This window comes from Rhinolophus sinicus, linkage group LG02 (assembly GCF_036562045.2).
Source record: "Rhinolophus sinicus isolate RSC01 linkage group LG02, ASM3656204v1, whole genome shotgun sequence".
In the NCBI taxonomy this organism is placed as follows: domain Eukaryota; kingdom Metazoa; phylum Chordata; class Mammalia; order Chiroptera; family Rhinolophidae; genus Rhinolophus; species Rhinolophus sinicus.
The window spans coordinates 74,957,495-74,970,867 of NC_133752.1; the positions used below are offsets into that span (position 1 = coordinate 74,957,495).

The following is a 13,373-nucleotide window of genomic DNA, read 5'->3' on the forward strand; positions in this document are numbered from 1 at the left end:
TCTCCCCCTTTCCTTTGTACTTCTGAGTTCCCAATCCTTTTTGGTGCATCCATTTTGTCCTGTTTTTCTTATTGCTGCTTTTGTTTGTCTCAATTTTCACTCTGCTCCAAAGAATATAAAACAAAGAGAAGTGAACAGGACTAGGTTTTAAAATATAGTCCAGTGCTAGGTTCATGCTGCTGCTGGTTCCTATTGATTGACAATTAAAAAACCAAACAAACAATATTTAACATGTAATTTTTATTGAGACATGAAAAATAGAATTGTGTTTCGATTTTTACAAATGCCTTTCACCCAGCTACAATTACCATATTTCCAATCGTGTTTCGGTTTCATCATTCCATCTTCACATTTTCCCTCTACCTTTTCCTTCTTTCCTTCTTTCCTTCCTTCCTTCCTTCCTTCCTTCCTTCCTTCCTTCCTTCCTTCCTTCCTTCCTTCCTTCTCCCTCCCTCCCTCCCTCCCTTCTCTCCCTCTCTCTCTCTTTCTCTCTGGCATTTATTAAAGCAAATCCCAGACATCATATCATTTAACTCATTTCCTATACAATTTCCTGGAGGCAGGGCCACAAGAGAATGCAGCCTGCGGAAATGATCTCTTATGATTGTGTTCTTCACTAAAATATGGAATTTTGTTACTGAGATAAAGGGAGCATATAGAATGTCTAAAGCCTCTACATAATACCCCAGATGGTGTAGATTTTATTTTCTGTCTTCATGTCTTCCCCCTAGAGTCTTTGAGGGGAGGGTCTATGAGAACTTTTTAATTTTCCCTTACCATTAAAGTAGTAACAATAACAGAAACTTTGGGTGTTTCTATAAACCTAAAAGGAAGTGTATATTCTTTTACTGTGCCCAAAGAGCAATCTGAGAACAGCACTTTTGCAGTTAAAAATTGTCAATGTAAAATTCGAGGAGCTATTTCATGTCAAGGAAACAAATACATTTTTCCTCCATGCAACCCCCTGAGCCGATTGTTGCAATGGTTTAAAGTCACTTTAGATATGAAAACATGATGCACAGTTGTTTTAATGTCCATACACATCAGTTCTATGCAGTATTAAGTCATTTAATACTGGAGGTTTGGTTATTTTCCCCTAGTAAATATCCAACTAAATTTGAGTAAAATGCCCTCTAAATACCGTGTTTCCCTGAAAATAAGACCTAGCCAGACAATCAGCTCTAATGCATCTTTTGGAGACCCGGTCTTATATTAATTTTTGCTCCAAAAGATGCATTAGAGCTGATTGTCCAGCTAGGTCTTATTTTAGCAGAAACACGGTAAGTCAAATAGACAGTGGCTTTGAATGAGGGAATTAATTATAGCTGGTGTCCTAAGGAAAAGAATCCCACTGTGGCACGGAGAATGTAATTAATGGGAGGTGAGCGCCAACAAATCACTCCTTAAAATATTAATGCTATCAAAGAACAGCTGGATAACGAGAGAAACTTGACCCGTGGGGGACTAGCAAAGGTTGCAGTTACTGCTACAGAACTTTATGCAGTTGTGATGTAATGGAATTCCTCTAAATGTAACAAAAATAATATTAAGAGGTGTGGTTCTGGGAAAGTTATTAGCAGTAAACATGTCTTTGTAGTTTTATCGTCTTATTATAATCACTGTATCTCACTTTTGCTGTGGTTCTAAATGACTTTCCCCCCTTAATTGCTCAGGATATATATAATCCAAACAACACTCCTAAAAACCAACTTTAAAAAGAGGCCTGTAAGTATGGCAAGAACCTTTTTTTTTTTGTAAATAAAAACATAGCAATTAAGACATTTCTGCAAAATAATTTTCCCTATGCTTAATTTTTAAGTCAAGAAAGACTGTCCCCCATTGTTTGTTTGTGGATAAAAGCCTGAACTTAATTTGGTTTTGCTCTATAGCTTATTATTGTCCCAAGAAATATCTGCAGGAGCAATAAAGTTAAACATTGACACAGTCCTACTTAATCTCTGAAGTGTTGGGCATTATTTCTACATTCTCATAACTAAATGCTAACCCTAGTATTTAAAATCAGAAATCAGAAGTAATTCTTTACTTAGGATATACTTTAACTTAGATTTTTAGAAAGAAACTGTTTTATTCAGAGGTTTTGTTTTGTTTTGTTTTAGCTTCTCTGAACCGACTGGGAAGCTACGGGCGTCCTAAATGCTTTTGACCGCAATTTTTATTGCTGGTCACAGCAAACTTTGTCTCTTTTGTTTCACTCCACTTGCCAACATCTAAATCAGTGACACGGGCATTCAGCGTGTTTGACAAATAGGTTGAGATACGCGGAATATATTCGCACACACCAATAAACGATGAGAGGAAGTACAGGATGCAGTAAAAATAAATTATTGAGTTTAGCCCAGGTTTCACGTAACACCAGTTTCATAAGGCATTTACACCGCTAAAGGAGCAGTGCCCCTGAAAATAGCACACAGGGGACACATCATTTAAATAAATGTGTTTCTTTGCCCGAACAGAAGTTCAGATCTGCTCAATTATCATTAATTCAGTTCTTTGATTTCCTTTGCGGGTGTGAACAGAGAAGTCCTGCTCTTTGAGGTTTTGCGAGCTGCCCTTGGCGGGTGGAGGTGACCAGCGATTGTTCACCGGCAGCGCGCAGGTTAGGGGGCTTGGGGAAAGAGTGCGAGTGTGTTTGTATTTATGAAAATGTGCCAGCCCTCCTCGAAAAAGTGGAAACTTAGGTGGAAAACTCAGTGCATATATTGGCGGCCCCTAAAAATCATGTTAACAGGTGTCCCAGGGACGAGTCTGGATCTGTGCAACAGGCGACAGAAGATTCGACAAACCTCAGTCACCGCGATCGTTTTTTTATCACATCCATAAGGAGCAAAACTTGCGTCTCCACCCGCGCGCCAACGCGCGTGGATAGACGCGGAAACCCGGCAGCCCTCTCCCTCGTTTTGCGGAGTTTTCTGGGCTGTGCGAGAGTTGGGGTGGGAGGGTGGAGCGCCTGGACTCCTTAGGTTTAGAGTCAAGTCCTGGGGGAGCGCGGTGGGCGGGGGTGGTCCGGGAAGGCGGAGGATGGCGCGCGAACCAGAAAGCGCAAAGGACCCGCGGCCCGCGCAGCACCCGCGGCGATTAGCTCTAGCGGCGCAACAGGGGAGGGCAGACTCTTTCTTCACCCTCGCTGTCTCCCCCTCCCTCTTCCTTTTTAAGGACGCCTAACAGGCAGAGCTGTCAGCAACCCAGAGGCCGTTTGCACTTGGCCGCATCCAGGCTCACTCCTGCTTCCGTGACAGACACGGGCGGGGGCTGAGCGACGGCTTGTCCCGGGATCCGTACGTGGGGATCTCAAATCCTTCTTTTGGGCTCCGCTCGGGACCCGGCGACAGCCACAAGTCGTGACACTGTGCGGCCCTGGAGTTGCCAGCCCCTGGCGCGATGGCTCCGGTGAGGAGTGGGGAGGGAGGTGGCCGAGGATTCGGCGCGCCCCTTGCACCAGGAGCATTATGAACCGGGCAAAGGGCAGCAGCAGCAGCAGCAGCAGCTTCTGCCGGCGCCTCCCACGGGCCCTTGCCCTCTCGCCCCCGCGCATTATGCCGACCCCCGGCCTGCGGAACTCGCAGCACAGCCCCTGCCACCTCCCCGGCTCCTGCTAACCCGCGCGGGAGTGGCCTCGGCTGCCGGGGCAGCCGCCCGGGCCGCGCCCCGGGGGAGGCGGAACCGTAGTGAGCCCAGAGCCCCAGCTCAGCCCTTCGCTCTCCAACTGCGTGCCCCTCTCCGCCGCCCAGGGCGCCAGCGGCGATGGGGGCGCTGCTGGCGCTCTGCCTCTTCCTGTGCTGGTTGCGCTGGGGCCCAGCGGGGGCTCAGCAGTCCGGAGAGTATTGCCACGGTTGGGTGGACGTGCAGGGCAACTACCACGAGGGCTTCCAGTGCCCGGAGGACTTCGACACGCTGGACGCCACCATCTGCTGCGGCTCCTGCGCGCTGCGCTACTGCTGCGCCGCGGCCGACGCCAGGCTGGAGCAGGGCGGCTGCACCAACGACCGCGGCGAGCTGGAGCACCCTGGAATCACCGCGCGTAAGTACTGGTCCCCAGGGCCAGACCCGGTCCACCGCTGCTGTGTATGCCGGCGGGTGTCCCCGCGGGCAGGCGCACAGGCCTTCCTGGGGCTGCGCAAAGTGGACACAGCGAGGTGTAGGCATCAGGGAGTAGTGGGTGGTCATGTTTCAGGTCAGGGGGCCCTATTCCTTTGCAGTCCGATTCCCACCACACGCGTTTTCCGCGGGTTGTCCCAAAGGAAAGTTTGCAGGGGACCGCGAATAGAGCGGGGTCACCGGGTGACCCCGGGGAAGAGAGCTGGAGCTCCCCGGCGATCAGGAGGTTACAGAGAAGGGCTGTGAGGGCAGAACCAAGCTCGACTTGGGTTTTCTCCTTGTCACCCCGGGAGCTTTGGAAAGTGCCGGTGGCGCAGGGAACGCAACTCTTGGGGTGCACTCATCTGTTCCTTAGCCCTGCGGGCTAAGGAACTTCAGCCACTTTTTTTCTTTTGTGGTCTTTTGGTAGCGTTTCTAAACCGCTGCCCCATTCTTCCGACTTCCTTTCATTTGTCTGCATCGAATTACCCGCTCCGGCCCACCCCCTATTGTCATGCCTTTCAGCATTGCCCAGGTCCTCGAGGTGGAGATTTGGAAACCAGGGTCGCAGGGGCTTCCCCGCCCCCTATTCTCACGTCGGAAAACACGGGTCAAATTTCCGCTCACTTCAGAGCGGAATAAATCACGACTGTAGCAGAGGAACTTTACACGTTAAAAAAAAAAAAAAAAAAAAGAAGGTTTCCACCTGAATCAGAACATCAGGGAAATCCTTTAGAGCTCGAGGCGACGGTTTTACGGCCGGGAAACCAGCGGAGCAGGCGGAGCTGAGAGCCGTGACACCCCAGAACTCCAGCGCGGAGGTCTGAAGCCGGCAAGAAAAGGTCCCCGACAGAGGTTAGGGGAGGCTGGAGAGAGGAACATGGTGCTGGAGCTCTTTGCCTGCATCCCCCCCACCCCACTCCCACCCCCCACCCCCCACACATACTTCCTGAGACTGATAACCCAGAGGAAAGGGGAGCTTGCTCTTTGAACTCCATTAGACTTTTAAGAAATTTAACTCTGGAGGTCAGAATTCCCAATGTAGAGGATTGGGAATCCAGTGGCTACTGGAAAAAAGATGCTCAATGGAAAGTAGAAAATCTAGGCAGTCATGACCTGTTAGAAAAATCACTCTTTCCCGTGGCTTTATTCCATTCATCCTGGGGGACCCGGTTGCTCTCTGCAGAGTAAGTGCAAATACCCAGTCTACAGCCGGGACTCCTTCCCAGACCCCACCTGAGGGCAGCCGGACCAGGCAGCCTCTGTATTCACGGAGGCTGGGATCTGGCAAATTCTATGGACCCGGACCGTGGCTCTGTTGCTTGCCAGCTGTGTAATCTTGGGCAAGTTACTTAACGGCTCTGGACCTTTTCTCAACTCTAAAATGTGCATATTGCTCTCTGAGTTAGGTTGTGGATTAAGTGAGACTGTATGAATGGTTAGCATGGTGCTCAATAAGTGGTTAGTCACTTTCGCCTCGCCTTCCACCGGGTGCTACTAAACATGGCAGAGTGGATGGTACGCGAAAGAGCTTACTCCTAGGAGTCCACAGGTCTTGGGGTTGATAGTCACCTGTCACTCTCTGCCTGTACATCTGGGGAAAGTAAAAAACTCTTTGATGTTTCCACAGCTGGAAAATAGAGCTTATACTCACATCAGCGTCTCATTGAGACTTGAATCAGATAATAAATAAGAAAGCACCAGACACAGGTAGGACCTTAGGTAATGCAGGTTTTCTTTCTTCTATCTCTAAGTTGGAGGTTGCATCCAAGTATGGCTCAGTCACACAGGGGAGACACCTGGAGAACTGCCCAAGAGCTGCCTCAGGGGTTGGAAATTTTATGTCTGCCTAGAGAGAGAAGGAAACTGGGGTTTTTCTCTGTCTGACGGATGCTGTCACAGAAAGTCTGGGCCACCAGCCCCAAGAACTGCATCATGATCTAAGGTTCAGCCTGACCTTCCCAGAGTTTGGGTGGGAATTGAGAGGCAGAGGTGTGGCAGCTGGAGTAGGCATTGCAAATTGTTTCTGGAAATATCCAGAGATGACAGCTTGTGATGCAATAGGAGACACAGTTAATTGTAGCCTGCTATGGAGTTTTTTATGCTGTTCTTTCCGTACTCTGATAAATTCCTGAGGGTCTAATTTAACACGCCTAGTTCTCTCTGCTTAGATTGGAGATTCTGGGATAGGGGGTGGATTTTCACCTTCAGGTATGGGTCAAAGCCCTAAGTGCTCCACCGTGATAAAACTACTAAAACTTGGATTTAAACACAACGTTGCAGTAACCAAGAAAAACTCACTCTTTCCTTTCCTTCAGTGCATGAACAGGAGGATAGAGTCTGTTCCTTCTGATTTCCAGATGTGCAATATGATGGCTAATTGCTAACAGAAGCTACAGTATCAGTTTCCTTCCTCCCTGCTAGGAGCAAGAATATTCTGTCATCACCGTTTGCACTCTAGAAGTTATCAGTAACAAGCCCTGAGAAGTTGGGCTGACAACAGTAGTAGTACTGAGCCACCCACCTCCCACCCTTAAGTTGCCCAGAGTTTGGGAGACCCTTGTCCCAGCATCTGTCTATGTCTGTTTTTGCCTTTTAGAACCCGTCTACGTTCCCTTCCTGATTGTCGGCTCCATCTTCATCGCCTTCATCATCTTGGGCTCCTTAGTGGCTATTTATTGCTGTACCTGCTTGAGACCCAAGGAGCCCTCACAGCAGCCAATCCGCTTCTCGCTCCGCAGTTATCAGACAGAGACCCTGCCCATGATCTTGACCTCCACGAACCTCAGAGCACCTTCCAGGCAGTCCAGCACGGCCACGAGCTCCAGCTCCACAGGGGGCTCCATCCGCAGGTTCTCCTTTGCTAGGGCAGAGCCAGGCTGCCTGGTGCCCTCACCACCCCCGCCTTACACCACAGGCCACCCAATCCACCTGACCCAGCCATCCGGTTTCCTGGTGTCCCCCCAATACTTTGCTTACCCACTCCAGCAGGAGCCTCCGCTGCCTGGGAAGACCTGTCCAGAATTCAGTTCCAGTTGACAGGCCACAGCCATAAATCCACCATGTAGTATAATGGCAGACAGGTGGAGCGCTGCTGCCATTGCCACAAAGATTTCTGAGGAAATGTCTCTTGAACCGAGCAAAGTCATTGAGGAAAGTACTAGGAAAATATGTCTTCTAGTCTTAAGGTCCCTGGCTCTCATCACAGAATGTTTGTGTTAGATAACTGCTTTCTGGCTTTGAAAACATGGTGACCGTTACATTTCAATTTAGCTTTTATTCAAAATATACAGCAGTTCAACTTTAAAGTTGCAAACTGGCTGAAGATGTTTTATTGGACAACTTAGCTGTGCTGTTTAGAAAAGGTCTACATGTTATTTTTTCAGTATAAGTTGTTCGGTGAGTCATAATACAAATATATATATAGCCAAAAAAATGTATACACATTTTAAGAAAGGAAAACTGTATTAAAATGGTAATTCTCAATATATACCAGTAACGAAAGATGAATACAAGTCACATTTGACTTCTGCAATTACAAGAGGTGCTCAAAGTGGTTGCCATCAGCGTCCAGACACTTCTGATTATGGCAAACTACTGCTTGAGCAACATTGACCAAAGTGTCCACTTGTATACATTTTTTTTTGGCACCCCGGTATATATATAAAGAAAAATACCTGATTGTAATTATTGAAGGTTCACTTAAAAAAACCAAACTACTAAATAAACTGAGGGGACAGTGAACAACCTATTTATGATTTTGGGAGCAACCTAACCATGAATAATATTAGCATCATCAGAAGTTCCTTTTTAAATTAATAACTAAATTTTGTTTAAAATATAAGTTTTTTCAGAATACAAGAGTTCAATAACCACATGAGGAGTTTAAACTTTTAAATATTTACTCAGATATTCATTGTAACACAGATCGTATGTAAAAGCATTTCCCCCACCCACCTGAGGGAATATTTATTGCAGACTTTTTGTTTAGCAATATTTTGTGTTTAAGTGAAAGTTGCACAGTTGGTTCTTAAAACATTTATATGTAAAATGAGTTATGTACAAATGTAAAGATTTGTAATTTAATGGATTTACCACATTGACGGTACTAATTATTTAGTAGTCACACTGTAATTTTTGGTGTTAATAAGAACTGTGGAGTTCAAAGTCCAGCTGTTGGTTATAATCATCTAATCTTACATATCTCAAGTGCCATTGAATTCCATGTCTGATGACGACACATTTGGGCAAATATCCTGCTGGGTTAGAATAAACATGTTTTTGTGAAATCTATTTGAAATTTTAGATCAAAGTGTTTCATTTTATTTCCTAACAATACTTTTGGTTATCCAATAACAGGAAATAACACTTCATATTTTGAAATGCAAAGAAAAAAGATCCTACATTGATTTTTAATTACATTAAAAAACTATTTTCTGCATCGGGGTTCATGAAGGCAGCAAAGGAACGTGAATTTTCCTGGAGGCATCAGCCTGGGGGCTGCATCCAACACTCAGATGTGTTGGGACATTTCTCATGAGAATCTGGATGTCTGGCTTCTTGTGACACAAAGAAGAAGTGGCACTGAGGGTCTTTGCCACAGGTCAGGCCGGCCCTTTTCTGACAGGACACTTGATATTCACCAGCCTCCTGGCCCATCTCTCTGTTTTGTTTCCTACCTGGCCAATGTGAGTGCTGTTTGGGAACACAGGTTTATATGAATTCATATGTCACCCTTAATAGCTCTTTTCAAATACAGCTAGTTAAAGGTAAAATTTTGGCCTAAGAGAATCTTTTGGCCCTGCCTCTTTGTTTTTTTACTTGAAGAAATAAGTTCAAAGATATTGGGCCTCTGCCCAGTCTAATGGCAGAGGAGCTCTGATGTCTAGTCTCCTGCTTTGTCCTGTATATAAAAGTGGCCTGACTTCCAGTATCCCAAATTAGTCCAAATAATTAAGGAACAAAAGATAGAAAGGAAGAGGAAAGCAAGAAAAGAAGGAGAGAAGGAAACAAGGGAGGAAGAGAGAAAATGCTGAACATAAAAGGATACACATTTGTGAGCAAGCTCTGGAACACATTCCTATGTCATTAGACTGGTTTTATTCATGTTTGTTAGATACACCTTCTTTCATATTTTTAAGTTAATCTTTCTTTACTGGGCTCTTATGAGCCAAACTATTGTAGATAGTTACATACGCTAACTCATTTTATCCTTCAAAAAATCACAACAAGGACTCATTATAATTTCTATTTTACAGACTTGGAAACTGAGGCCCAGAGAAATGAAGTAACTTGCCCAAGGCCCACAGGTAGTCAGTACTGGAGTTGTGTTAAAAACCAGATTCAAACATCAAGGGAACCCCTGCTTTGAGGTTTAGATGCCTCTGTGCACAAAATCCACTGGATAGTAAAGCATGAGTCCCGGTCCCTCTCTCTGAGGCATGATTGTCAACTCTGTTGGACCCAGTAATCTCCTTAGAATAAGTATTTTGTGATGTCCCTTTAACTGTCCCAAAATGAAATTCATAGATAGTATTACTTATTATGCATATAATTTCAAAAAATCAATACAATGCCCTAATGGGAAATAGAAAGGAGAAAGAAAAGTAATGTATTTCAAAATGCAACGGCTTGGGAAGACTAAACAAAGGATTCAGGTGCAAACCTCTTACACAGAATCATCGAGAAGTGACAGCTCCACTGGAATTCAGACTGTTGCAGGTTTGCTAGGCTGGCAACCCAAACACCACAGTTGCACTGCAGCTGTTAAGGTGGTTTTTCTAAACAAAGCAAAGTTTGATCTTCCTTCAATTTACACAGTTATATAACTGGAAAAGTCAGTGTACATGAAGGCAAAAAACATGTTACTGGAAAAATAAGATTAGATTTTTCCACCAAAAAGGAATGGTGGGACATTCCAGAGTTGTGCCGATGGACAGCAAGTCTTTGTTGTGTGGACTGTCCCATGTATGCAGGATCTCTCCAAAGAATGTCCATAGCACACCTGCCACAACCCCAAACAGTGAGGCCAAAGGTGCGCCCACACCATTCCACAATGTCCTCTAGAGGGCGGAACGGCACCCGCTGAGAACCATCTAGTTTGTCAGGTTTCTCTCTATGGTTGTATTTTTTATTTGCCATCCTTTGCGGAGCAGTTTGTATCTATTAGGCAGAACAATGCTGAGGAATTCTGAAAGCTCACATCTGTAACCTTCTCTTCCTCAGCAGCATGCTCCAGTCGATCAAGTTAACTGGCTATAAATTGTTTAAAACAAGGGCGCCACTGTGTACCTCATTGAAATATGGCATTCAATGACACTGAATTAAATCATATCCACATGTACTTGTTGACATATAGTACATGTCTTTAAACTTCCCTCTGGAAGCTATATAGTTGATAATATTATTCTCAATCCCAGGGTAAAAAGGCCATCCTGTGGCAGATTTCCAGATATTGTCCCAATCCAGAAGCATTTGTTGGATACTACGTACGGGCTGGGCACTGTGCTAGGGGATGAGGGTGCTAAGATCACATACAGTTCTGATTCAAGGAGCCACCATGTCCATGGACTCAGGCATGACAGCAATACTTGTGATGAGAAGTTGTAGATGCTTTATAAAAGAAGCACGGTATCTTTCCTGCTTTCCAGGCGCTCATAGTCAGGTAGGGAAAAACGAACCCATAAATCAACACTTAGAATTCATGATGGTAACTACAATGATAGGGGAAGTATGTACAGAGTACCCTGGAGCACATACAAAGGGAATGAGTTAGGTAACATCGTGGAGAGGTTGAGCTTGGACCTGAGCCTTGAGAGATGAGTGGGGTATGAGTGAAGAAGACTGTTGGGGGGAGGGAGAAAGGAGTGCTGAAAATGAGGGGAAGAGCATATTAGGCAAAGTAAAGAATTCATAGCAAGGCAGAGAAGCACCCATGAGTGGGAAAGAACAAGGAACATTCTGGAACTGGACAAAAAATTCAGAGAAAGCGTGAGAGTGAAGAGATAAGTAGGGTCATATCAAAGATCTGAATTCCATGGGGGTTGGCTATATACACAACTGCAAGGGGAAGCCTTGAAGGATTTTACAAGGGGGAGTGACTTGATCACATCTTCATTTTAGGAAGATTAGACAGCCAGCATCAAATCAAATCACTTAAAATTTCCAAGATGACCAAAATACAAGGGAAACTTGTCTGATTAATGCTTTATTACTTTCACAAAGAATTTGAGTTCTAACATCCTGAAACCTTTTGAAAGGTGGTTGGTTATTCAAATAATTGGTAACATTTGTCAAGCACCATGTCCCAAGTGCTTTATGAATTGTACCATTTACTCTTTTTTGTTTTTAAAGTGGAGTCTATCATTTAACATTCTTTTCTTTATATATATATATTTTAAATTTTATTTATTTAGGTGTGTTTTTCTAGAACCCATCAGCTCCAAGTCACATGGTTGTTTCAGTCTAGTTGTGGAGGGCACAGCTCACGGTGGCCCATGTGGGGATGGAACCGGCAACTTGTTGTTAAGAGCACTGCACTCTAACCAACTGAGCTAACCGGCCACCATCCCCCTTACCCCCTCCCCCCTTTATTCTTCACAACCCCGAGGTAGGGACGATTATTGTGCCTGTTTTTCCTATGAAGAAATCAAAGCAGAAAAGTTAAACACTGTGCTCAGGGCCAGACAATAATAACAGAGCCAAGATTTGAACCCAGGAGGTCTGCTTTGAAACTCTACATTCTTTATGACACATACCTGGAAGGCCTAATTTTCTCAGAAAAAAATACCAAACCTACTTTCCACAAAATCTATCGGGGGAAAAAGTGATTGTGTAATGTACATACCCTATAGAGGGACTGTAACAATCAATCGCTTTTGTACTGTGAGAATATAGAATAATATAAAGCACAAACAGAAATACTAGATGAGAAATGTCTCTCCTTTTACACATGAGAAATTTGAGCCACGACTAGAAGGCAATTTAGCATGGATTTTGGAGTCATAGTGTCTGGGTTAGTTTTCTGGCTGTTACTTATAAGCTGAGTGACTTTTGGCCACTTACTTGACTTCACTGTGTCTCAGTTTTGTCATTTGTAAATTGGAAATATTAGTGGTCCCTTGTTGCTTAGGATTGTCATGAGAAATAGGAAGTTAAGAGTCACTGTTCAAATCAGTTCCATTCTAGCGGGGAGGGCACAGTAAATTAATGATAAATAGAAAGCAGATGAAATACCCTAGAATAAAAATGAAAGGCCAAGTATTGTGGGAGGGCAGATGTAACTGTTGATTAAAGTGCAGGGAACAGAAAAAAGGGTCCGATGGTTTGACTGAGGTAGTCTATGATAACCCATGACCTCCTTTGCTACCTGGCCAACTTGCCATTTTTGCCTGGGACACAGCACCCTCTCACCCTGTTGGGTACTCCTGGCCTACGAATTTGTTTTTATCATCTGATTTAGAAGAACACATTTAATATAGGAAACTTTCTTTAAAATGGTTATTCATTCCAAAGCCAACAGATTGTACTTTTAATTGTTCAAATGGCTAGATTGTTCCCTCTTATTTTACCCACCTTTCTACTCTTTATTGATGTTATTATTAGCTCCTCCCCACGATGGAGAATTTGACAGATGGACGTAAATCCATGGGAAACTTTCTGTATAAAATGAGACAACAAAAAAGATTCCTGAAAATATATACAATCACAATTAGGAATTTGATACATTTCACTGGGTCGGGATCAGTTTACCTTTGTATAACCTAAAAAGTTCAGTTAGTATATGCTCAAGAAAAGTAAGAATTTTATGGGCATATTAAACTATTAAGGGAACAAACTGTTAACATATTTTTATATGTACATGGCTATTTTAAAATTGCAATTAAACATTAATTATTAATGATATTCTGAGAATTCTTATTTAAATTGCTAGTTACATAGTTTGTACTTGAAATAAAAACTGAATGGTAAAATGTTTCATGTTTTCCAACAATTTTTATTAGCCCACTAGTGAAAAATCCAGGTTAGGACGATCTTTCTTCTTTAAAATGAGCGGTTCTGTGTTACTGAAATGGAAGCTTTGGGTTAGAGATGCCATAAGCATACAAAAACAAACTTTAAATGGGGATGATGTACTGAATTTATGGGAATGTATTTCAAATTTGCTGTTTCCTTATGGTAGTATTAGAAGGCATCTTAAACTACAAGGTCACTTATAAACACGGTGCTTATTTGAAAGAGAATAAAGTTGAATGTGAAAATCATTTCATATAATTCCC

The 13,373-nt window shown here is 43.8% G+C and overlaps 1 protein-coding gene across 1 annotated transcript; it reads left to right on the forward strand.

The window, feature by feature from the left end:
* Positions 1 to 3,197: 3,197 nt before the first annotated feature.
* On the forward strand, positions 3,198 to 8,388 carry SHISA3 (shisa family member 3). The gene is made up of 2 exons (XM_019754170.2): positions 3,198 to 4,039; positions 6,695 to 8,388. The coding sequence occupies exons 1-2, from the start codon at positions 3,763 to 3,765 to the stop codon at positions 7,132 to 7,134; spliced, it is 717 nt and encodes a 238-aa protein (XP_019609729.1). The 5' UTR covers positions 3,198 to 3,762; the 3' UTR covers positions 7,135 to 8,388.
* Positions 8,389 to 13,373: the final 4,985 nt, after the last annotated feature.

Coding starts and splice junctions, on each gene's coding strand:
- SHISA3 (XM_019754170.2), top strand. CDS start 3,763: ATGGGGGCGCTGCTGGCGCTCTGCCTCTTCCTGTGCTGGTTGCGCTGG. Junction 4,040..6,694: donor GCACCCTGGAATCACCGCGC/GTAAGTACTGGT, acceptor TTTGCCTTTTAG/AACCCGTCTACGTTCCCTTC.